Here is a 26050-nt window from a genome sequence, read left to right as displayed (position 1 = left end):
GAAATTTGCGATTTTGAATTTGCCGCTAGGAAACCTTCCTGGATTTCCAGACTGGGTCGGGACTTCCGTGCGACGTCACAAGTGCCATGGTTTTTCCTGGCTGCCGTGTTGCCAATTTAGCGACTTTGTCGCTAGATTTAGCGACTTTTGGCCATCTCTGGCGACAAAAAAAAAAAAAAATCTAGCGATTTAGCGACTTTCGGACTCAATCTGGCTGAATCTAGCGACAATTTAACTTGTTTTGTGAGTGACAAATCAGTTGTCCCGCGACACCATACAAGCCGAGACAGAAGCACTGCAGGACGGCGGGAACCCGGCATACTGTCATTTCCTGTCAAAACCGCAGTTTCAAGCTAGCTACAACGAGGGTAGGTTCACTTCCTGTTTTCAAAACAACAGCACGTAATGTCTTTCCCTATGACAAAAGGCAACGGGTATTTTATTTTGTCAAAATAACCGGAAGTGCGTTGCTCACTGCGGCTAGCTTTAGCAGCGCCGAATTCGTCGGAACAAAATGGTAAACAGCCGGTATTTTGTCAGGTTTTCAACATGTTGGGGATCTAAACGACTACTTTCTCACCTGAAAAGTTTCAAATGTTGCGGGGACAGAGGAAGCAGAGAGACCTGCGGTCGGAACTTGTGTCTGTGTCTCCCTGTCCGCCTGCCTCCTCTCTTATCTGGTGAAATCAGCCGGAGCCATCCCGCCGTGTTCAGCTCCCTGCGGTGCGGACACTCAGGGGGAATCCACCTGGCGGAGAGCAGACACACCGCGGGATGGTTGCCCTGAAATCAGCCGGCAGAGCGATCATCAAGAGCCCCGACGTGGACATGATCGCTCTGCCGGCTGATTTTCGCTCTCCGCCAGGTGGATTCCTGTCCGACCGCAGGTCTCTCTGCTTCCTCTGTCCCCGGTGGTGTGAGCTGCTGGTGCTGAGGGCAACACACGCACTTCGTACATCTACTCGCAATAAAAACTGCACTGAACCCAACGTTTTATATTTCCAAGCGACGTCCCGCGGCACACATCGAAATTTGCCGTGAAGAAGCTGTCCAGGTCTGGCAAACTGCTAGCCAGCAAACTGCTGGCTTCGCTACTAGAACTACTGGGGGTTGTTCCAGCAGCTGGCACTCGCAACGTCACGCACCTGTCGTTCCAGTTTGCCAAATTCGAGTCAAATCTGGTGATAGTTTATTGGGCCTAATCAGGACTATCCAGGGGCCTAAAGTTATTTTAAAATCATAAAAAAAAAATCCATGGTATATAAGGAATCGATCTGCTATTTAAAAAAGTACAAAAAAGACAAACTCATTGTTTCCTTTATAAAAGTATAATTACTGTTGGTTAAAAATGTTTTTGGAGGTAATATACAGTTTCCTATCGAGTGTGAAACAAACTATGTATAAATAAAACAGTTGAGTTGTGGCGCTGTCATTTCAGTCTATAAACAAGATCCGCGTGTAAGTTGTCCTCAGTTATTTACATGTTGATAAAAAGTGGAACTTCTCAGGTCGCGTCGTCCCCAAAATAGAGTTCTCTGAGGAACAAAATCACTTTCTGAAGGTCAAACGTTGGGAAAAAAAGTCCCAACAAAAAAAATACCATGCTATGTACATGTGAAACATCAATAATGTCTGTTGGTCTGGTTCCAGTTTTACAAATAACACGACTATAAGAACATTAACATAGAGTTAGAATACAAGCGATTGCATCATATAAATAGATTTCAACATGTGTGAAGCATTTTACATGTTTGGACTTTTAAATAACGTCTGAAAAACCCCTTTGTTGACAGGAAATTTGAACATTTTGTTGGTTTTCCCCACACAGGCACAAAAGGTAGAACCATTCTTGTAAGAAAATAAATAAAAACAGTAATAAGACAAGTAACTGGCTTAAAGCGTAATGCAGGTAGGCTTATTTTGCGAGTTTCAACATGTGCCAGGGCTACGACGTGTCCTTTTTCCAAGATGCTCTGACAATAAACTATTCTTCAAGTCCAGTTCCCATCACCATGTGTCATCATATTACGCATCCATTAAAGCATCATTTCCATCCAAACAAACTTCTGTTGGGGTTTTCCCACAGCGATGGTGAAATCTCCAAACTCAGTTTTGTTTTCACGGTAGTCTGATTCCTCTGAGATCCAGATTTTCACCTCAAAACACACAGTTGGGGCTGAGGCTCAGTCACACGGTGTTCCCACATTGCACTTGTCCGACCAGTTCAACAAAAGTATGAGCCTTTAATGAAGAGAAGCGCTTCAGATTAAATACCATCAAGAAGAACTTGAGCTTGGTTTTTGTTTTTCAGTCGTGTATCCTTCATCTGTCAGTCCTTGTAATATTTCTAATTCTCATAACAGGCAAGAAAAGCCGCACACCTGCTGATACTTCTTGTAAACGCGTCGCTACGAATGACCCACACGTGATTCCTTCACAAAATCGTGAAACACGATGCGATGCTTCACTCTGCTGTGCTCTGCTGTCCCAAACGCAGATATTCCCTCAGTTTTCCAAGTTTCTGAGATCTTTCATGGTTCATTACAAGGTCAAGAGTTGCTTTAGAGTTGAGGCATCAAAAAGTCGGACACAAGGCTAAAATTAGCCTGTATCCAATTCTGTCTACTCCACCTTCCAGATGGCGATCTTTCCGTCATGTTTGCCAGCTCCACTGAGGACGTACCGGTCTTCAGCTGAGCACAGCGCCATCACCCGGTCACTGTGGCCGTGGAGCTCCTTCAGGACCCGATAGCTCTCCGTGTCCACGATGTAAACCTTCCCTTTGGTTGAACTTCGTCCCACGCCCCCTACCCACACCTGGAAATAGAAGAGAAACTGTTATTAGAGTCCATATAAGAGGGCCACCATTCTAACGGCTGCACAAGGCAGCTTGTATGCGTACATGATGGTTGCCTACTGACCTGGTTTTTCACTTTTATCATGCAGTTACACCCGGTGCAGTCCTGCAATGCCACGCGGTGGGACGGTTTGGTATTGTCTTTAATATGCCAAACACACACTTCTGCGGAGTCCACGCACACACTCCACAGCTCGTCCTTCTGATGTAAACACAAGCAAACGCATTGAGGAGGAAGGGTCAAACTAATCACAGCTGAAAGACACACTGATGAAAAGAAATAACAAACAAACCAAATGTTTTGGGTTACCTCAGGTAAGAGCAGCACAGAGCTTATTGTGGCCCTTTGCTGTTCTGGCAAATTCATCCGATTTTTGACTAAACCATTCCTCCACACCTCCATGATACTGTCCCTTGAGCCTAAACAAGGGGAGAGACTTAAGTGTCCACTGCTAAATCACATTTCCTGCTTTATTGCCACATCAGGAGTGAAACTTACAACACCAAAGTGTTCCGTTAGAGCTGTAAACAGACTGCAGACGACTGCAGGAGAGCCGGAAGTGTCTCTTCACCTGAAGGATGTTTTTATGGGGTCAGTGTTAATGCTGTGAGATAGTCATTTTTGGATATTTCATGACATTTATGCCTTTTGTTGACTGTGAAGGATGCTCTTAAGGATTGTAAGAAATCGCTGGGTTTATACTAACCTGAAGAGTCGCGACATCCCACACCATGATGGTTCCCTCTGCACTGCAAGAGTACGCCACTGTTTTGCTGAAGAGCACATTAAAATACATTTTAAACACTTTACTTTAAATATCATTAGTTATTCAGACCATTCTTACACCATAAGTAGCACGCTGAGTGCTACTTATTGTGGTTCCATCAATGCCAATCAGAGCCAGAGCCAGTAAATACCTGTGACTATTAGTCATTTGAGATGGGATTGGATACCAATAAAATACTTACCCACTACAATCAAAGGCCAGATGCCAGTGTGTGTGTTTATCTGTTTTTTTTTTTTTTTTACCAGTATAAAAAGGCCTTTACACACATAATGCTGCAGTAACAAAAACTAAAAGTTTAGCGTAGGTAATACACTTTGAATTTAAAGACTTTAAAAACTTTTAAGCTATGAAAGTACGTCTCAAAACACCAGTGGTAAAACTACTCAAATGATAACTAATTTTCTATCAACTCAAAATTGATTGCAGCATTATGTTGGCTTTGTTTGATTCAGTGTTACTGGATCCTCGTTATGCAAAAGGAATAGCAAAACTGCTTTTATCCATAGTGTTTATCAATATGACCCAGTTTGGTTCTTTCTGTTTCTTTGTCAAGAGAAAATTCTAAAATGAATTAACACAGCTTGATCTTACAGTTTTTTTTTTTTTACAGTATAAACATTTACACAAACTGCACATATACTAGTAAAGATAAAAAAAATCCTTAACGGAGTATTTTCAGAAATTGAATCTGGACATCTGAGCAGAGCACTGAGAGCAGTGCCGATTTTTAATAGGGAAATATAGACTATAACATCCAATAACGTGGTCTTTATTATTCATACACATATCTGGAATAAACTAAGAAATAAAAAATCCTTTAAAAAATTCTGTCAAGTCAAGTTATTGTAAGTTCTCAGAGTTAATAATAACTGTCACTTCTTATTAAATGTGCCTGCACTAAATTCTCCCAGGTCAGACGACTCGGACGCTGAATTTCTTCAGAACAGTTCTTCAGCTCTGACGATTTCAGATGGAAAACTTGACTCATCGCTGTGTGAACGCTCTGGGCTGCTAGCATACATAAAACAACTTGGTCAATTCAATGAACTATGATCAAGACAGTCGAGTTTCTCTTGATATAATAACATCGAATTAGAGTGGCGTGTTCTGCGATGCCGACGTGGCCTTACACCCATGGCCTGGTTTGGCTCTGTTACTATGTCCCTTGACGGTTTAGAGGCATATCAGTGGCGATTCAACTTTGACCCACACTGCTGTCTTGTAGCCTGATTAACATAGACTTTCAAATCTCTTCGAGATTCTGGTCTGACCAAGACCATAACGAATACGATTCGAAATGGCCTGGTCAACCCGCCTCCCTCGGGTTGCTACTGGTTGAGGCCAGAAAAGGCTGTGCCTAAGCTTAAGCCAATCACACCACTCTTTCCTCTGACGTATGATTTAGCTACCAGCGGGGCTAACTGGTAGATTAAACTCTTACCAAAGCCAGTATCAAGGCGAAACGTCTTTCCTGTCAAGAAATGATTCAAGGGCTGTTCTTTGCTCGACTTTTAACGAGAATCTCCCGTCGAACACTTTCATTACAGCATCTACAGCAGTGTCAAAAGCTTGACGCTGCTCCATGTTGATATTGAATGAAGTGCTTCTGTGTACAATCCATGGGTTGAGCGGCAGTTCAACCACGTCACTACCTTGAACACGCCTCTACCCTGGGCCGTTGGCGCTGCTCAAAGTTGATTGCTTCCCGACAAAGTGGGTGGAGTTCCCATTTTTTCGGGAACTCGAATCCACCTGAATGAGCAGTTTGCCTGAGTAAGTGTAGCAGAGCCGAAGGTGTTGCGTCACTGCGAGGGCGGAGCCTGGGTAGCTGTCTTGGTACTTTCCCGTATGACACCGATGTGCAATGAAGGTGCACCAGTCCCAGCTTGAGCGGCATGTCTGAAAAAGCCTACAGACTGCTACTGTTTCCACCCTTTTAAGCAAGGTATACAAAGCATTCTCTGCCATTTATGGTGAAACCACACTTTTTGAAGTCAGATTCTGTCTGTGATTATCAAGAGAGCTCTTCTCCTCACTTCTTGTGTCGGTACAGTGAGGGAAGCTGCACCAAAACACTAAGAAATATCCAGTGGGAAAACTCCAACACTCTGCTGGCTGACCAATGGTGTTAATCAGAAACACTTGTGTTTGTAGGACTGGCCCCCATGTTTGAGTATGGAGCAGTTCAATGGCATTTTCTCCTCCAAGAATATTTTCAATATCAGGACTCTTAAGATCAACAAAACTATGTTTATGGTAGTTCCTGTTGTAATAGTGTTCTGCAGGGTGATTCTGAAAGTCTGGAGATACTATGTTAGCACATATCTGCAAGTCAAACATACAAACGCGGTTTATGATCCATAGAAATGATTATTTACTATGATTATATAACGCAGGCAACATTCAGGTGAGCTTACACAGAGCCACTTGTTTTCGACAGAGGGTCTCTTACCTGTATTTATCATTGCAGAGTGCCAGCCCAGTGACCTCTGCCCTGTGTTCAGTCAGCTGTCTGTTACAGACCATGGCCACCATACTAATAATGTAAATAACAGAGTCTTCAGAGCCGATCCAGACTTGATCCTTGTCTACTCCTAGCATGCAGTTCTGAAAACACAGACAACAAAGTGATAAGGACGCATATGGCCACAAAGAAGGAAATAACCGGGTGTCCACAGAAGGGAAAAACTAAATGGCTTTTAAGACTAAACATAGACAGATACCTTTTGAATGAATACGTTTTATCGTAAGTTAAGAGAAAGAGAAACGTTTTAAGACCATCCCTCTCTCATTTCTCTAAATTTTTGCAGCTAAAAAATTGTAAGAGTGTCAGTTGTTTCCGGTTAAAAAAAAAAAAAAAAAAAAGGCACAGCTGGTGTATTGAATCTGTTTGCTACTTAGCTAAATGCTCTGCATGCTAGAATAAGTTTAAACTTTAAACACCTCACCACCTTTTTCTAAAGCAGACAAACTCCAAACACTACTTTTTGGTGTCAGCTGTCTGTTTGAAAATCCTCTTCTCTCCTCTCCTCTCCTCTCCTCATGGCCGGCATATTCATTTTCTGACATATTCTGCACCGATCATTTATCATGTAAACAGAGAGAATAACTTTAAGATTGACTGAGAGTGAAAATGATCAATGCTGTTAAACTAAAAAAAAAAAGTTGTATGTATCTATCATAAACATGTCATCATACTATATACTGAGATGTTGTGAGTGAGCTAGTGAGGATAGTGCAATACCTAACATCTACACTGGGTGGCATTAGTGCTCTAATACACTACTCACAGTCCTTACCACTGCACAGTCGTTGAGGTTTGTTTCTGCATATCGAAACTTCAACATAAAACTATTTTGCAAAACAAAGCCGCTATAAAAACACTTAAAAAGGAATTACCCTTCACTCTTATTTCCCTTTGAGCAGCTACTTTAAATCAGCTATTGTGCTACAGCTGAATTAAGGCGGGCGTTAGTGAACAGTGTGCAAATGTTACAGCTGGAAAGCAAGCATTCAGCCCAAAGCGGACACGCTCATACACACATGGATATGTTTACATACTTCATGTGACTGTAGCCAGCATGTCTGAAGCAGAGATCAGCGATTATGTCAGTCTTTAGAATCTTAAAACTTCACACTCATGTGCCTTGAATGTTCACCTCAAGCAGCTTAAAGAATTCCCGTTAGCTCTCACTGGCTTCTATATTGTTATCAAAGTTTGCACAGTGGGAAAACTAAACCCAAACACACCGTAAACTTCCCAAAACATGTTCTTTGCAAAGCCTGGCAGCAATGTTTGAAATGAGGCAATGAGGGCAAAAAGAGATACTTGAATAAACCGTTCCGTCTGTATTTGATGCCAGCGGTATGCATAAGATGGATCTGTTTGGAAGAACATCAGGATCACAGCAACATTTCTGTGAGCACCGGAGAATATTGTGTTGGCTAAGGAAGTACCTATATAGCTATCAATGGATTAAACAAAAGCTAAAAAGGGGACAAATTAAGATTTATGGAATATATGGAATGTGGATACAGATTCACTCCTACCAATTCACTGACTTTGCCATGAAATTTGAGTGCACTTATATTTTGGAACTGGATATATTTTGATAGAGAGTAAGAATCATAATGGTCTTATAGACACATGTACTTATACTTTATCTTTGACCTTTTCTTACTGGGCTTCTTCAAAAAGTCCAAACACAAAGACCATCAGCTGTGACTTAAGGAAACTTACACAAGACAGGGGTGGCAAAAACAGGATGAATTGAGTTAGTCACAGACTGTTTCAAGCTCTTTTTCACATGAGGGGTGATTACATCCAAATTCCAGTTCAATGAACTTCTTGTGTGTATTTGTCTGTGTTTAACTGGCCTCATCCCGGCTTCCCTCTTCTGAAAAGCCCTCTGACAACGTTGTCAATACTCAAAAACATGGAAATGAATAACAGCCATAAAGCCATCTGTGGATTTGTAGTCCTTACCAATCTTGCATTTCCAACTTGACAGGTGTGTGTGAGAGACCAGCTGGAGGCATCAAACACCATCACCTTTCCCCCACTGACAGAGACCCATAACTGACCTGAAAAACACACACACACACACAGTTTTTATCAGTACTTTCTCAATACTTTATCACAAGCTTGTGGCTTACACCTGCCAGTGTTTACTCTTTTAATAGGTCAACAATAAATGTGAATAGAGTTACCATTAAATCAGTTCATCGATGGGATTACAGAAATAATATATGGATAAACTTAAATCATAACATTACACTTGCTAAGTAGGAAACAATCCCCACAAACTGGGCTCTTAAAAGTATCTTGAGTGCTTAGGAGCAACGATCCAACAGTTTGAATGAAAACACGCTCAAAACTATTTCTCTGACTCCACCCAGGCTTCACCTAACGGTCAGATTTCCTCCAACGTATTCACAGCTATAAAAAGCATGGGGGGGGGGAGAGAAAGTAACATCCTGTATTTCATGCAGGAGGAGTAATAAATGACAGAGAAGGGAGTGGTGTGGGGAGAAGAGAGGGGAGGAGGCCTGGTCCAGTGCCAGAAACTCAATTCAGTGACCTATATTCAGTCAGAGAGGGGCAGGGAGTGAGCTAGATGTGCTCTCTTCACCAACAGAAGACTCAAAGAGGAGACTGTGACAGAAGAACTGTGTGTTTATGACTGAGCATGAGTATGCACAAGTGTGTTGGCGATGGGGCTCAGTCTGCCACCAGCATGAATCCAAGTGGCCCCATACGGCCGTCCACTCAATGTCAAAGCTTTGTTGTTCTTTTTTTAGTCTTCCTGCCACATTTCCCAATAGTCTGCCAACCACAAAGGCAAAATGGTAAATAACTCATGTTCTAAGGTCAAGTGTGACTAAGCTACAGCACTTTTTACAACACAGTCACAAAGTGCAGCATAAATACTTAAAGAAGTACAAATAAGTTTGAGTTTGAGGCCATCCAAGCTAGAACAAACTGAAGCATAAGGTGGGGTAGAGGTTGTAGACTGAGGGAAGAGGGTTCTAGGCAAAGGCGGCAAAGGAGGCAAAAAGTATAACTGGTGTCAACGTCAATCAGCAGGATCTTGTGGTTAGTTTTTGGAGAGCCAGTCGAAGTTAAAGGACAGCCTTAGAAAAGCTTTGTACCACCACAAGCTACATAAACACCAGTATTTTGTCTGTGAAACACGACTGGATTTTTTCTCTAAAAAGTCCTTCCAAAGTCTCCCATGTGTGTTCAAATGAGTTGATGGTGACTATGAAGACAATCTGTGTCCAGACAGAGATTCATCTCTTGATTGCAGTCTTAGGGGTATTTAAAAAAAAAAAAAGAAAAAAAACTAACTTGTTTATTCCAGTATGTTGCTAATCTGAATATCAGTGATTCATAACAGCTGTAGGCAACAAATGTAGTCGCTGCTTTAGCCAATTCAGATTGATTAACCAAGTGTTTCAGTGTTGACAAGAGTCTGTCTGGTTGAGTCATTTTTTACCTTCTTCTTGCATATCACAAAAGCAAATTCAAATAATCTAGTTGTGCTGTTTTTATACCGTCATACTTTGAGATATTTCTTCTAAGTCAATAGAAAAACCTTTGTAACTTCACTTGAAATATATCAAAAGCGACCACAAGGAGAGGTTTCTTTTCCTGTTTCTTTTTTAGATTCCTGCTTTCTGTCTTGCAGTTTTCCAGTAAAGGGAGATCAGAGGAAGAGATGTTGAGAAACTTTATATGCCGCTTCATGTTTTTCCTGTAAGAGGGTGATGGCAAATCAAAGGTTAACTGCACGTTCATTAGTCGATATTCATGGCAGTGACCGTGTGTCACAGTTGAAACTCCAGATTGTGAAACTGTTCTGTTGATTAGCCAATCAAATCACAGACTGCCATCCTGACGTATCAGGGAGTAGAGGAACCTGACACTTGTCATCACAGTGTTAACAGGAATGCTGGAGACTGGTTGGTTACAGGACACACTGAGGACTGTGTGTGTGTGTGTGTGTGTGTGTGTATACCCGGTGTGTACAGAAGTACATCCACAGCCTGAGGTGCAGCAAGTTCAAGTGAAGGGTTGATCTTGTGTTTCAGCGTCTCTGAAGTTGTCTTGGGAACCATCATTGGAACTAGAGACACAAAAAAATGAGAGGCAAATAACTCGTGTAGTTAATAGTGTAGATGATAACTGTCATTTCAGGTCATAATAATCCTAAATGGTTGAACAGGAGGACCTCCACCTCTGACTGGGGGGGATTGAAGTCTTTGAAGCAGCTGCTAGGACATATGCAAATTGACAGTCACATGTGTGGTACTGACCCATCCGCCTGGCCTGTTAGTCACTAGATTCATTGTTTACCCAACCAGGCCGACCTGTGAGACGTTTTGATCCTTTGATTCAAGATGCAAACATATTATTGTGAAATCGCGGGGGGGGGGGTCAAGGCTACATTGTGAGGTATGCAGGTGATGCCTGAGGCCACTCTTTAACATATGCCCTTTTCACAAATGGGTTTCACCTTATCTGTGAGACAAAAAAAAAAGACTTCCTCATTAGCCTGTTGTTCCTCTATGGTATGTCACACATACCAAGCAGCCATCGTAGAATTAGCTCATGCTGACGTTGCGTGTTCAGTAAATCTGGCTCTCCTGTAAGTAACTTCAACTATTTCCCATCAGTCCCAGCTACAAAGTGATGTCTGAAAAGGGCTCTAGATGGCTTCTTTAAATTTTCTCCCAAATGCTCTTTTTTCCCTGTCCAGAATGTGTACATTTAGCTTTAGTGTGTCCTTTCTCTTTGCGATGTCATTGGACAAGTAATTGTTAATACAGGACTGCACAGATGCAAAGCACAAAACCCCCCAAAATGAACAAACCTCCTCCAGAAGTGATACAATGTCCGTTAGGTGTGACTCAGACAGGGCGATATCAACAACCAAACTGAGTGAAAGGGAACTCAATGGTGAAATAGCACATCATAAGCAACACTTCTCTACCTTCCATCTTGATGCGGTCAAAGTGAGCCAGCTTAGAAGCAGCGTAGATGGCCTTACTGCTCTGAAGGCTGCCCACAACAGCGTCCATTAACAAGGCGTTGGTCAGGGCCTGCTGCATGTACTGGGGATCCTGGAGAAAGATTTATTACATCTTTTTAATTCTGCGTGCATCACAGTTTGTTTGTTTGCATTGTAGTCCAAAGAATTGGACAAATTATGACTTAAACCCGACGGTGATTGTCAATTAAAAGGCAAAGGGTCACAAAAGCACTTTCAAATAAAATGGGAAAGAATAAATGTCAATACAAAATTAATTGGTGGAAAAGAAGAAGTCGGAGGATTAAAATGATCAAGATTCCAAAATGTCCAATTATCCCACTAAGAATACAAAACAAAAAAGCTGTTTCGTTTGACTGTGACATCACAAAAACAAGCACAGAACTTTTAACATTTGAAAACCCAGAACCAAAAATGTTCTTATTTAAGGCTAAATAAAATTACTCTGACAATCAATTAACTCTTTCTATGGACAGAGAAAGTGGGATTTTGGGGGTAAAATCAACACAAAGTACAGCATTTTCTCAATAGTGCGGCTTATGGACATGTGTTTTGGTAACATGCTTGACTGAGCAGATGTCAAAACACGACAGAAGTGAGAGACAGACGTGTTACAGCTACATCATCTGGTTTCACAAAGGAAAAACCTGTCTCTGCTCAACTGTATTCATGTTTATTTCCACCTCATTTTAATCTCACCAACAAAGGTCATTGAAGCTCGTAAGAATTAGAGCAAACACACACAACCACAGCCAAAAGGTAACTTATGCTGAGATGAATATGAGACGTGAGTATTAAAAGGCAAATAACTGACTAAATTAGCCTGGTGCACACATTATTGTTTTCTGGTCCCACACTTTTGTATGATCACATTTACTCACACACCCTCCTTAGAGTACAAATGTACCTTGTGTTGGTCAGCTATGATTCGCCCAGCCCACATCTCTTTGACCATCAGGTTCCAAAGCTCAGTTTCTGTTTTCAAATTAGCCTCAAATGTCTCCTTCCTTCCCCGAACGCGTAGCTTCAGGCTGGGGATGCGCGCAAGCAGGAAGGGAGCCGAGGACACCCTCACCTCCTAAAGGAAAAGACGGGAACGTGGCATTTTAATTAGATTTGAACAATTCAGGAAAAGCTAAACCTCTCTTTCGGTTCGATATCGATCCTTTTCCTCTCACCTCTAAATCTCGGTACTGCGCCACTTCCACATATCCTGGTCGCCCATCGGTCAGCAGGAAGAGCCGCCGCTGAGTCATGGCGATCTTCCCCACACCGCGGCTCGTCTTGACTGAGGACGACAGCTTGAAGACGCACTCGCTGGTTTCGATGTGCTCCAACACAGACGCCGGCAGACACACCTTGAAGTCAAACAAAAACCTTAAATTTAGAATTTTGTGTAGAGCAGCTAAGCGAACAACGACATCGACTACTTTTCATGATCAAGAGCAACAGTAGTGCAGTAAATAGAAGCTGCCAAATACTTCCTATTGTACGAATTTATTTTTACTCATTAATTAATAAGATATGAGAGTTTTTACTGAGTTACTTGCAAATGGACCATTATCAGATTTGATGGTAAAATAATAACTTTACAAGACCCAGGTTTCCTGATGCAGCTTGTTAATATCATCAATAGATAAAGACAGGCTTATAAAATTAGCTATAATAAGCAGTCATATATATTCCACCTGCAGTGGAATACATTCAGTACATTCAAAACCTTCTTACAGTCCTGCATATACAGTACAGACCTCTTGAGCCTCGGCCTCGGTCTCCTTCCAGATGGTGTAAAACACTCTAAACAAGTCAGGACCAACCTGCTTCTGATGACCTGAAACAAAAACACACATTTGCAAAACAATTCGGCACAGTTGGTGTCCAGCATGCACTGCCCTGTGTCAGCTGAGCCACGTGCCCTGTGAGACTGAATCTTAAACCTGTATTTCAATATTCATTTACTCTGAAATGGCAGACTGAGCAGCTTTGTTTGAACGACTCAGCTTCACACACACATGCACCGACATCTGCTCGCTGACTAGGCCAACTCTGTCTCCCTCTCCAAACGGTCTAATGTGCCTGCATGCCTGCAGAGTGAGCAGTTGGAGGCCGTCTTCCTCACAATGCAATGTCTGTGTGAGGCCTTCCACCCAACCAACATCTCATGGAGAGAGAATCAGCCACGGAGTAGTAATGAAGTCGTAATCACAATTACTATACCTCTTTACGGAGAGGTAATTAGTCTTCTTTTCACAAAAATAAGGGACTCAACATGACATTACTGTTCAAAATAGGGAACCCAACAGCTTTCAGAATCTGTGCCAGTTATATATGTACAGACAGAAGTCTTAAAGGTCTGTTTCATTCATGCTTATAAGGGTGAAAGCAGGGGAAGGGTAAAAAGCAAATTATACAATACCATAAATAACCTTGCTAAACAGAAACTCAGTCGACCACATATGACAGTGTTTGGTGGGTTCAGAAGGGTAGAAATACCTGCAGGGGTTTGGTTATATGCCTGGGAAACTCCACAACAAATTCACTGATGTGGAGGGATTTTTGTTGGCGGGTTCATCGTAAAACTAAAGCAGAAATCTGTTTAAACGCAGTATGGAATTTGGATCGGGTGTTTTCATGTATCCAAGCTTTTTGAAAGAGAAACTCACAATCTTCAGACTTAACAGTGCATATTTTTTTCTCTTTCTTTCTTTTTCCATCAAGAAGTTACTTTTAAAGGCTAACTGTAAGGCTGCGGCTACACGGAAACGTTTTTCACTGTAAACGATACTTTTTCTTATCGTTTCGCTGTCGCGGCCACACGGAGCCGGCGTTCCCACTACCCCAAAACGATAGTTTTTGAAAACGGGTTCCAGAGTGGGAAAGTTTGAAAACGGCCTCGTTTCGTTTCCATTGTTACAGCTAAAACGTTTTTGCGTCAGTCACACGTTGACGCTGTGAGCCAATTTTAACACTTCTCTATTGTCTCACAGCGTGGCGTGACACAGTGGCGTGTGTACTGCATCGTTTCATCGTTTTCGTCTGGACCAGCAGCGCGTTTCCGTGTGGTCGCAAGAATTTTCGTACCCGTTTTCAAAAAAAACCTCGTTTCGTTTTCGTGTAGCCGTAGCCTAAGTCAGGGTGATGTCTGTCCTGCTCAAGGAAAGGGGGGGGGGGGTTGAAGGAAATTGGACTATTACTCACAGGAAACTGATTCAGATGAGTTTTTCTTACATCTCTTTTAAGTTGCCTGCAGTTGGCTGATACCAACATACTCAATATATTCTTTTTATTCATGTAGTAGTAGTTCTACAAATAGATTCCTACAAATATCTGGTATGTCCTTGTGGACAATCCATGCCCTCTCCTTCACTGATCAACAGCATTCTCTAATAAGCAATGAAACCAAAAACTTTTTGAGAAAACATTCTGTTACCAAAGATGGAGTTAAAAGTCAACAATCCCCATCTCTTTCCACAGGTTGGAGGTGGAAAGAAAAGCATTGCTTGTTATGATAGCTGACAGGATGGAAAAGCCTTTCTCCAACAAACGAATGTGGAGGGAAAGATAAGCTCCAACTCTAACCTTTCTTCCTGCTTTCAAGACCAAAACTTGAAAAAGTTCCTTAAATTTTTAGCTAATCTACCCCGAGCTTTAAGATAGAAGCAATACTTCTTCCTTACTTTCTTGCAAGCATGATTGATCGGTCTGAGTGAGACACAAATGTTGTTAAGTCACTGCAGCTCTCACACCACCTGGAGCATGCAGAATCTATGAAATATGAGCTAAAAATGAAACAACAAAAGTTCATGTGAAACCCTAGTTGAATCTACAAAGGTGTATGATGAGCACTTCAGAGGGGATGAGGCAATGATTAACCTGAGGAATAAATGTTTGCCTAGAAAAAGGAAGGAGGGGAACAGCGGTAATATCTATATGGACAAGTGTTTGTGTTAGTCCAACAAATCCAACACCAAACTTGGAGTTTCTGGAAGGTTTGTGTTTAATTATCATACTTACAGGACCATAGAGATGAATGAATCATTAGGTCCCTTAACTTAATCAAATGTCAGTGGTTTCTTCTCAGTGAAGGCCAACACATGTGCATGTGCCATTGTAAAATACACTTACCCACAGTTAGAGCATCAAAGAGTCTATGAATGGTTCCTTGGTCTTTCACAATGCCAGACTCCTGAACACATTTCACAAACTCCTCCAGCTGCATGTATTTTTTTGGCAGCTGGAAGTGCTTAACAGCGCCTTCCTCGTGCCCGTTGCCCTGACATGCGCGCTCCTGGTCCCTCTTAACCCGACTGATAAGGCTTTTGAGTTCTGGTCGTCTTTCGGCCTGTGTTGAGATTTCAACATTTATTTATTACACGGCTGCTAATTGGGAAGGTTAAAATAGTCAGTTACCAACATCTTCAACTGTACGTTCTAGTAAAGCCCACAGATGAGTACAATGAGCCACTGATAGTCATTAAAATCTTACTGTAAGTCAGTGTAGCAATTCTAATAGGAAAGTTTTAGTGGGTGATGTAAAGGAGTACAGTACAAGTGCTTAATCATGATGGCCCGAAACTAACCTGTAAACGTTCATATTCTGGCAGAGAGTCAACCAGAGACTTAACCATCTCAGAAGGGAAGATTTCAGCGTCGGTCTTGTAAAGACTCTGAAAATCCTCTAATGCATCGAGACGCCTGTTGGACACGGTGTTCACCAAACCACGGAGGTAATGATACCTGGAGGAAGAGATGGAGAGATATGAAACTGTACAACTGTTTGTCATCTGGAGGTCAGCTGATTCACTGAGGATTTACATCATTTGTGAAGGCAAATTCACTCATAATTACTGAACAATAAACAAAAAGATACTATCCAATGGTATGACAAAGTTTCTTGACTCATGAGCAATAACCTGTTTGTCTAGTCTTACCCCAGGAAACAATGATGCAGCAAAACTCTACAGTTTCATCTCAGATTTTCAATGATTTGCAGTTAAATCGAAAGCTGAATGAGGCAAAAGCATAATGCAAGAAAAAAAGAATCCTTAAAGGGGTTTAACATTATCTTATTTAAAATATTTCCCTACTCTTATAGTGTTTCTGTTTGGTGTTAAGTCAGAGTCTGCAATATAACTTATTTGAACGATCCTGTCAGACATAAAATAGATCAACTCAACCTTACTGTTAATGCCCTTTCACACTGTACTAAGAATGAAAAAAACCTATGTCTTTGTACAATAAGTCCCTTCTTTGCAGAGTACCTGGCCAGCAGAGACGATTCATGAGGTGGTGCAGCATTAATAGCCTTCCCCAGTGACGCAACCATGTCCGAATAATAGTTCTGGACATACTGATAGGCCAAAGGTGGGGGGAACTCAGGGAGACGGAAAACTTTCACAGCTGCCTGAGAAGACCTCAACCCTAGAGGGAGACAAAAGTAATTAGAAATGAAGTGGTAGTTTATCAGATTACTTTAACTTTTCCTTCACTGGTACTGACCAGCATCAGGGGTCATCTTCCTAACTGAGTGTTGTCTGTTGGAGTTGATGACCGACGTTGTGGCAGAGTCAAGGGAAGGCTGGTCTAAATTAGGCAGACTGGCTCCCAGTCTCCTGCTCAGTCTGTGGTCAGGAGGGGTGTAGCGGTTGTAGCCATTCCTGGACATTTCAACCATCGGAGGGCGACGGGAGAACGCGGTCATGGCGTGATTCCTGCTAGCACAAGAATCAGCAGGAAGATTTTCACGTTGTGGTTTGTGCTTAAACTGGGGGAAAGAGCAGTTTTATCAAGCTGACTAAACAAGCAGTCCCTGTCATCACTTCTATGATGACACATGAGCAACATGAAATAAAATACCTCAGGGAACAAATAAAAGAGAAAATTGTACTGACATTCTCCTGTCAGACATTTATAGGAAAATATCTAGGACAACGTCCATGACCCGAGACTTAGCTGAGAATGAGGGACCAGTTTAGAGTTCTGACTCTAACCCTGTTGAGATACTGTTGAATTGCCAAGAAAGGGTTGTTTAATCAAGACATCCTAGCAATGCAGATGAACTGGAACAGCTTTGCAGACAGGAATTGTCAAACCATTCCTCTTAATCGTTGCGAGTCTCATTAGGAGCTACAGAAAATGTCTGAAGGAAGTTTTTTGTGGTTAAAAAAGGTTAAACAAATGATTAATTTCAAGACTTCACAGCAGAGCTATGATAATAAGACCATTAATCAGTTTAACAAGTTAAAGAGCTCTGGAGCATGCCTGGAAGCAGAACATTAGCCTGCTTTCATTGTATTAAAACTGCCACTATTCAACTTGTACTCGTCTCTGTCGTTGCCTGGTTACCGCTGGCCTTCAGCTGTGACGTCATACCTGTGCAAATCGTTACGCGTGTTCTGCTCCATGCGGCTGAAGGTGTCACGTTTCCTGTTGAGCCTGTCTCGCAGGAATGAGTGAAATATATGAGTTTCTAATACCTGGGGACAACAACAAAGAGAAACACGAGGTCAGGAGTTTGTGTGAGTGCTTGTGCGCGCATCTTTGTTTGCAAATGTGTGATTTTACCTTCTTGTAAAACAACTGGTCCGCTGGCTCCCTCGTTCTCAGAAACTCCTCGCTGTTAAAAACTCTGTGCTCGTGGTTGAGAAAGTCCTGGACCTCTCTGACAAAGTACAAATTCAGAGAGGAACATTGACAAGAACTTGTTTATTTCAACTGGAAGACGGGTTTAAAATAAATGTGTGTGCTACTGACTGGCCTAAAGTTTAGACTTACCTGAAGATGTTGACCACTAGTTCCAAGGCGATGTTTTGTATCTGTGAGTTTAGTCTCTTCTGCCAGTCTCTGCGCTGGGATAGAAGGCCGTTGACATCAGTGCCTGCTCCCAGGTGGCACAACTCCAAGTCATAGTGAAGCTGGAGGCTCTCTGCCCTGGACACAAAAACACCAGTCATGTAAGAACCATCTAGTACGGTATGGATTCAAGTGGCTTTTATTTGATCTAGGGGATGACATTTATTAAAATTTCTAATATTCAAAAAAAAAAATAATAATAATAATCTATTCCAGCTTTGATTCCAGCTGACAGGACAGAGCGAGCACTAAAATTATACTTAACACAACCTTATTCCCAAAAGGATGTGACAGAGAGGAGCATCTTACTGCTAAATAACTGGCAACCAGTCACTTACAAGTCGCAGCAAAAAGACTTTCACTTTGAGACTAAGAAGGAGAAGAAGATGTAAAAATGAGGAGGAGTCAACCAACAAGTCAAAGACCACGTGGACAAATATTTCTAAGTAAAGAAGTACAAAATATCATTAAACTATTCAGAGAATCCACAGAAATCACTGTATGCAAAGGAAAACCTTGGGTGAATTATTGCTGCTGCATGCACAACGAAAAGAGATAAGAGGGACAATCAAGCTCGTCATCAGTGCACAGTTCAAAAGCCATGGTATGGCTACACTGTGCACGTGATGCCAAGTGATCAACAAAGGCTTTGGAGGAACATATGCGTCTGTCTTTTATGGGGAAGGTCTTGCTTGTTTCAACAAAACAAAGCCAGAACATTTTCTTCAAGTAAGACACCAGAATGGCTCCCCTAAAAAAAGAGAGTTTGGGTTTTAGACTGGCCTCCCTGCAGTCCAAACAAGTTTCTCATAGAAGAGATGTGGTACACGACAGAAAGAGACCCTGACCTGTTGATCAACTGAAACCAAATATACAGCAACAATGACAGAATATTTTACTTTCAAAACTACTGTAGTTTGTTTCCTGTTTGCAAAACACTGTTTACTTTTTTGAAAGGAAGTGGGGATGCACTTAAACTTCTTTTATTGAAACATAATGTTGCCATCAAATTCAAAATGGGCACACACTCTCTGTTTCTACAAAACATTTATATGCTTTAAAAATCCTGCTTTTAATTTAAATTTTGACATTAAGTGTGCTTTGCAGCGCGGCTCGTGTGTGCACCTTGACGTAAAGCTCTCTGCTGCAGCCAGAGGGACAGTGGGCAGGTCGACGATTTCTGACCATGACGACTCAATGATGCCATCATCAATATTCACTAGGATTAGGTCCTCCGTCTCCTATATACACAGATAAAGACATACACACACATACAGTACTGCTAGTACAACGGGTACAATTCATAACGACACAGTACAATGGAGAAGGGCTCAGTCTGGAGAACAGACAGCTACTGTAAAGCATGTGAATTAAGCTTCTGTGAGACGCCAGATACAGACGAACAAAGTTGTTGTTGAATGCTGTAGAGATCATCCAAGACAATAGCAAATAGACGATGATAATTACATATTTCACATTTAAACTTGTAGTGTGTCTGATGCTGGCAAAGAACAAAGCAATCTCTGAGAAACATGACACGACATATTTTCTCCTTATTTAGACAGCTACTGGACATGTAAACACAATTATTCGTGTCTATTTCTAATAAGACCGATTATAATTGTTATTGTTCGACACAACACACGAGATTTGGAATTCTTCATTGTGACAGGGAAAATGGATGTTTGAACATCTTAATTTTACTGGTGTACTCACTGCAGCAACGTCTTCCAAATGGTTTATATGACAGCCCATCAGGAAGGTGGTAGGTGCCATGAGGAAGTCCAACATTCCTCTTGCCAGGACAGGAACATAAGGCTGCTGCCAGGACAGGGGCTGAAAGAAATATCAGAAGAACTTAAGACGGATCAACAAAGTTGCAAGAATATCTATTTAAAGAGAAAACTGTAACATTTTAACAAGTTTGTTGAACTAACCTGCAAGTACAACAGCAGACTCTCTGCAACCAGAGTGAGTTTTGCCCAGTCAGAGGAGAACAAGACCACCCTCTCTTCCTGAAGGAGGCAGGACAGAACCTGGAGGAGAGAGGAATAACGGATTTTTATCCATTATGGTATATGTCAATTCACCGCTTTATGCTACACGACCTGCATTACCAGGAGCAGGGTTGCGTGAGGGAAACACAGGAGCGGTAGATGAAGATCGATGTCAACAACAGGGCTGTCCCGATCCTCCCTGGATAGGAGAACCACTTGAAGAGGACGGAGACTGAAGGACTGACATACAGAAACACATTTTACTCTCGAGATCTATCAGTGAAAGCAGGGGGCAAAACAAAAAAAAAAAACATTTTAAAAATGAGGAAAACATGAGCGTTGCCTGACCACATGCAGCTGACCAGGAGGTGGTATGGGCACCAGGGACAGCTTGGCTGAAAACTCCTGGATTGTTTCCTCAATGTCAGCGTGTCTTGTAGTCCTTAACTGGACGAGCAGACTGAGAATGTTGTGGGAGGAGGGAGACCAAGTAGGAGAAATGGATCAAATGATAGCATTATACTACACGCAAGTTATGTATCTACCAGTTATGTATTAATGTAATTAAATTAAATACCATGACAAGCAGTCTCTCAGGGCATTGTAGTAAGGGAACTTAGAGATGATGCACACAGCAAAGGGTGCATAGAGCCGGGACTTGGTTGAATTCCACCTGCGGTTGTTCTGGGCATAACCCTCCTGGCAGGACTTAGAGAGCAGATAGCCAGTGAGAAACAATGGTCCGAATTCCTTATTTTCACCATGATTAAATGTTTAAAGAGTAAGTGTGTTTGTACCTGTGCAGCTCTGTAGTACTGAACAACAACTCCATGGGTTCGGTTGCCAAACAAGTCAGTAAAAACCAGGAAGTGGTAACTGTCCTCTCTCTGCTCACTGGTTAAATGAAGACCACCTATTCAAAGAAAACAACAATAATCAAGGTCGCGATCCTCTCATATGCGCATACACCACCAGAACTCCAGTGTTTATGTGGGAAATTTATCCAGGCTACTTGACCGAAAAACACAGGAATGGAAATGGGTTGGTTGCAAAACAATAAGACATGTGGGTCAAGAGTAAGAAAGCAGCGCAGGATTGCATACCAGCCATATTCAGCCAGCAGAGCACAAAAATAGATAAAGCCAGAGATCTCAGACTTCAGTTTGCTGCCATCAGCCAGGCAACAATTGATTGTAATGCATGCACTAAAAATGTGAACAAAGGCTACCAGTCTTAAATAAACCCACGTTTGTCCAGATACATTAAAAACATAAAATTTCGGAACAAGTTCACAGACTAGTGCTGAAATAAACGGAGGGATAAATTGAATATTGCTATATTATTCCCATCAAAGCTCTGTAGTGGTCAGTTAGTCACAGAGAAGACACTGTACCAGGAAAACAGAGCTGTGGCAAAGCGATGAGATCCAGATCCTTTGGAACGCTGATGTCCTCAGTCGCTGAGGACGCTTCAGCACGACTGGGAGACTCTCCGTTAGACAGCACCTCTGCAGCACGGTCTCGTCTCTTCTGCCAAATACAAAAACACACTGTTTTATGTATCTGGACGAGATGTAAAGTTGCTGTAGGTATTAAACGGTACACTCACTAACAAAAAGGAGAGCTAGAAATTGTAATAAAAAAAATACTTTGGAAAAACAACTTTCCATTGTTGGATCAATTTTTTACTTTCCACCATAAAAGATACATAAATAATCTCTACCTTTTTGATGAAGCTCCTCCTCCTTTGAACACGGCTGAAAGCTGGACCAATCACCTGGCTCGAGTTACTCTCCTTGGACACAAAGGGTGGAGCGTGAACCTGCAGCACCTCAGCTTCCAGCTGGGGAAGCTCATCTAATTTACTCTGTATGCAGTGAGAAAGTTTGGAAATATTACATATGATGTCTTATGTCATGTTAAAAGAACTGTACACAAAGATACGATACACAAAATCCAATCTGAGGCATTTAGAAATTGTTCCGACAGCTAAACTATTTCTGATAACTTTTATACAACTGTAATACACGTGTAGGAATGCATGAGTATTGATAATCCATCTATATCTGAGTCAAAATGGATGGAAAATAATACACAATAACATATATAATACTTCTAACCAATCAAATTGACTAATTAAGTAACCCTTGTAGACCCTAGTGGTAGTACAATAATCCCTGGGATGTATCCACGTTGGTAATGTAGACACGTCCATTTGTGGGTTTGCATATTTTAAGTGAATTGCTTGACAGTGATATCACGTATGTGGTTTTGCCTTTTGGTCTGCCTGTGCGTATACATACCAGGTGTGTGTCTCGAAGCTTGTCACTGGGAGCTCCAACCACCACACATGCCTCCAGCAGTCCGGACGGAAGTTCTGCCATTGCACTAATGCAAACACGCTATGAAAATACACACAAACACCACATTTAATGAGACGATATCGTCGTGGTTTAAAATGGTCAACTCTTTGCTCCGTTTCTGTACGATATAAAGTGAGAAAGGTACCGCTGCAGTATAGCATGTTGAGCTGGGACACCACATTCGATGTTGCACATCTCAGTGTAACCCAGATGACAAGAGTCGTACGCTGTGTAAAATGCTAATAAAAACTGAATATAATGGGATTTTAACCCAATACTTTCTTTACAACACAGAATACAAATGTTGAAAGTGAGACATTTTATTTCTTAATGTAAAATATTGAGCACAGCTTTAATTTGATGGCAACAGGGACATGTTTATAGACTGTAAACATCTGGGGACGAAAGAGCCCAGATGCTGGACCTTTGGTAGAGGAATGTAGTCCCATTCTTTTCTGATAAGGGATTCCAGCTTCTTTGTTGTTATTTGCGTTTCATGATGCACTAGTGTTACCAGTTGGTAAAAGGTCTGGACTGCAGGCAGGCCAGTCCAACAACTGGACTCTTCCACTGTGAAGCCATGCCGTTGTAATAGAAGCAGTATGCGGTTTAGCATTGTCTTGCTGAAATAAGCAAGGCCTTCCCCGAAAATGACAAAAGATCTTGCTCTCAAAACTTTCAGCATTGATGGAGCCTTTCCAGATGTGAAAGCTGCCAGTTCCATAGGCACCAATGCCCCCCCCCTCCAGCCTTTTTGTTTTTAGGGAGATGTTGCTGCCATAAAGATGCCAAGATGAGCGGTTTCTAGACTATATATAGCATCTATTTATTTTTCATCAAATAGTAAAATGTCTCAATTTTGACATTTGATACGTTTCCCCATCATCTACTTCGAATGAAATGTTGGTTTATGAGATTTGCAAAACACTGCATCCTGTTTTTATTTACATTTTAGAAAGCTTCCAGACTTTTCTGGAATTGGGGAACACAATGTTTATCCAGCAGTGAATGGCGTGAATCTCCTGCTTCACTGAATCCACGATAATTCACCATACCTTGTCGCATCTTACCTATCTGTCACATATACTGTGATAAAAGCTTTGAAAGGCCTCGTACATCCTTTCCTTTAAAGTTGTGGCACAGAGCCACAGGAAATATCTGACAGTTGTGAACGATGAAAATCATAATGTAGTTTGACTCTGACTCATCAAAGATTCCCAGACAATGAGCTGGGATTTACTTACACGGTGAAACAGCGGCCTGAGTAATAAATTTTGTAAAGCATAGCATCGGGTTCCTAAAAACCAGCCGAGTCTTTGGTAACATACCCACATCAACACTTCTTTCACAACCTCCTCCAGATGCAAATCGTCACACACACTGCACCACATATTCATCTAAATCCCACGCACACACACACAGCAGATGTTCGGGTTTGGCCACTGGTTCAGTAAACCACTTTTGTCATCAACTAAAACAAAACCACAAAGAAAGCCAAGTTACTGTAAATGAACTATTTTTTTCTTCCTCTTAACCTTTTTACCCCAACCCTCTCAGATGATCCGTCCTATTTATACAAATAAATCCTTTCCAAAATCATTGAAAAGCGTTTTTTTTTTTTAAACCAGGTTAGTCCTGATGTCAAGGTGTAGCATGATGCATGTAGTACATACATATCATTTGAAAAGCTTCTTCACATTACCTGTCAAAGGAAGTACCCCCAGGTCCCTGCATTAGTTCCCCTCAGCCTCTCACGTATGGTCAAGATAGAGCACAACTTTTACATTATTCAACTTCTCAACATACCAAACAGGACTAAACATCTGACTTGTATTAGTTGCAGCTACGGGCAGACTCGGAGGAGCTGCACAGTGTGAACTGTCCTCTCTTTCGTGTCATTCAACTTCCCGTCTGTCCTTTCTTCTTATTCACCTCCTTACTTTTTCATCTTTTCTTGTTCCACCATGTTCTCGTCTTCCCTCACCTTCGACACGCTTGCTTGCTTTCTTTCTTTCTTTCTTTCTTTCTTTCTTTCCCTCTTGCAGTCTTCAGGCCATTCCGGCCAATGACTAACCGCCCAGCTGTGTCACGGAAAAATAACACACTTAAGTCATTTATATCTTCAAAAACCCCTAATTAAGTCAACCTTGTGTGTGGGGGGGGGGGTTTGCAGATTACAAGCAGAGCGTTAGAAATACGTCAAGACAGTTTCTTGCCCATATGCTTGCTGTCAAACATGAAATGAAATCCAGATGTTGTGAACGAGTGCAAACCAAGGAAATCTACTGAATTTCTGTGCCGCCGTCCCTCCATATAACGCTTCATTTTGCACTATTTGCAAAGATTTCCCATGAGGAATAACGCCAAAGAGGAGAAATAGCTCCAAACAATCGTATAGTTGGAACTTGACGAGGGTGTGAACCTGGTAACAACCTGCCGTGAGACATCCAGGAGCTGCCCAGGATCTTTAACAAACAAGTTTGGCCTAATATTGACCAAGAAGGAAGCTGCTTTGATTTAACCGAAAAGAATGTCAATAAGTGTATACTGAAAGTGTACAAGAAAAAATATGCTATTTTCTACATGGAAGTGGTTAAGAGGCACATTTGCAAAGTTATCAAAGTCATTTCAGGAATTTGTGTACATGTGTTCCTCAGCAGACTTTCAACACAAATGAGATAACCTTCAAAGTTCAATAACCTTCAGTAAAAGGGTTATTGGTTGTCTTGGAGCACCATTTTTAGTTGCTGCAGTTCAAATCTTACAAGTAACGCTTCCATTTTTGCTCATAATTGATACAGTCGCTGCTCATTCCTCCACCTTTGTTTGTAAATGTGGCAGCATCTGATTTTGCTTCCAGGCAATATCACAACCTTATGGGAAAGGTCTTTTAAATGTTTATTGAGCTGCCCAGACACACACAGGAAGAAGGTAAACTCTTATAAAAACAAAAAGGTGACATGCCCCTTTAATGGACACCAGATACAGTTTATAGGTGAGAGCTTCCATGACCTGAGGCAGTATCCAAAATAAAATTTTAAAAAATGAGGGGAAATGGTCAGTTTTTTCAAATAAGTGACTTCTTTCTTTCCTCGCTTTGCCACCATTGCACGGAAAACTGCACATTTTTTAAGAAACAACCTGTGGTCTCTCTACTTCTCTGTATCATTTCGTTATTTTCGGGGTTAAAATGAGAAATGTGTCAAGACACTTCCCTCGGATTCAGTGTATATCTAACATAAACAAATCAGAACTGTGCACACAGAGAGACCAACATTTTCAACAATCACCTCGCTTTATTGACTCTTTCGCAACTGCGTTGCTCCAAGACATAAATAACGTCTACAAAGTAAGCTGTTACAAATGGATGTATGGATTAGGACAGGGTTCAAATTTAACATTTGCAAAAAGCAACTTAAGACACTGAGCGCTAACCAAGAAACGCGCAAATCAAAGACTGACCTTAAATCACTCAATCATTTCCACCAGTTAACGGTTGACGGTTTAGACGGTTGGTTAGCTTGCTAACACAGCTCCGGCTCGTTGTCATAAAACCATGGCACCGTCTATATAAACTGTGACTTCAACGCTACCACTTACTCTAGTTGCACCTTGATTCAGTATTTACTGACACGCTCACT

At 41.6% G+C, this 26050-nt stretch overlaps 1 protein-coding gene across 2 annotated transcripts; it reads right to left on the bottom strand.

Moving 5' to 3' along the window:
* Positions 1-1189: 1189 nt before the first annotated feature.
* Positions 1190-26050, bottom strand: dennd3a (DENN/MADD domain containing 3a). 2 transcript variants are annotated; one of them, XM_075449502.1, is made up of 30 exons: positions 25872-26050; positions 22350-22448; positions 21770-21913; positions 21441-21576; positions 20845-20960; positions 20625-20755; positions 20396-20507; positions 20168-20287; positions 19988-20086; positions 19767-19886; positions 19176-19291; positions 17973-18128; positions 17763-17859; positions 17571-17674; positions 16698-16912; positions 16460-16619; positions 15779-15935; positions 15324-15540; positions 12950-13029; positions 12377-12556; positions 12106-12276; positions 11142-11271; positions 10167-10274; positions 8132-8229; positions 6098-6252; positions 3565-3631; positions 3357-3429; positions 3168-3277; positions 2922-3059; positions 1190-2817 (listed from the first exon to the last, which is right to left on the bottom strand). In XM_075449502.1, the coding sequence occupies exons 2-30, from the start codon at positions 22428-22430 to the stop codon at positions 2623-2625; spliced, it is 3786 nt and encodes a 1261-aa protein (XP_075305617.1). In that variant the 5' UTR covers positions 22431-22448; positions 25872-26050; the 3' UTR covers positions 1190-2622. The 2 variants fall into 2 exon arrangements, with proteins under 2 accessions (XP_075305617.1, XP_075305618.1); XM_075449503.1 differs by having other exon boundaries at positions 16698-16909.

The sequence above is a fragment of the Odontesthes bonariensis genome, chromosome 18 (assembly GCF_027942865.1).
Source record: "Odontesthes bonariensis isolate fOdoBon6 chromosome 18, fOdoBon6.hap1, whole genome shotgun sequence".
Taxonomy (NCBI): domain Eukaryota; kingdom Metazoa; phylum Chordata; class Actinopteri; order Atheriniformes; family Atherinopsidae; genus Odontesthes; species Odontesthes bonariensis.
Note: the sequence above shows the minus strand (reverse complement) of the source record. Positions and strands in the feature narration are given on the sequence as shown.

Bases quoted from the DNA above. Each gene is read 5' to 3' on its own strand.
- dennd3a (XM_075449502.1), bottom strand. From the start codon at position 22,430: ATGGCAGAACTTCCGTCCGGACTGCTGGAGGCATGTGTGGTGGTTGGA. The intron at 20,508-20,624 runs GTATTTAATTTA...CAACATTCTCAG, and splicing joins CTGAGAGACTGCTTGTCATG to TCTGCTCGTCCAGTTAAGGA. The intron at 2,818-2,921 runs GTCAGTAGGCAA...TTCTATTTCCAG, and splicing joins TGATAAAAGTGAAAAACCAG to GTGTGGGTAGGGGGCGTGGG.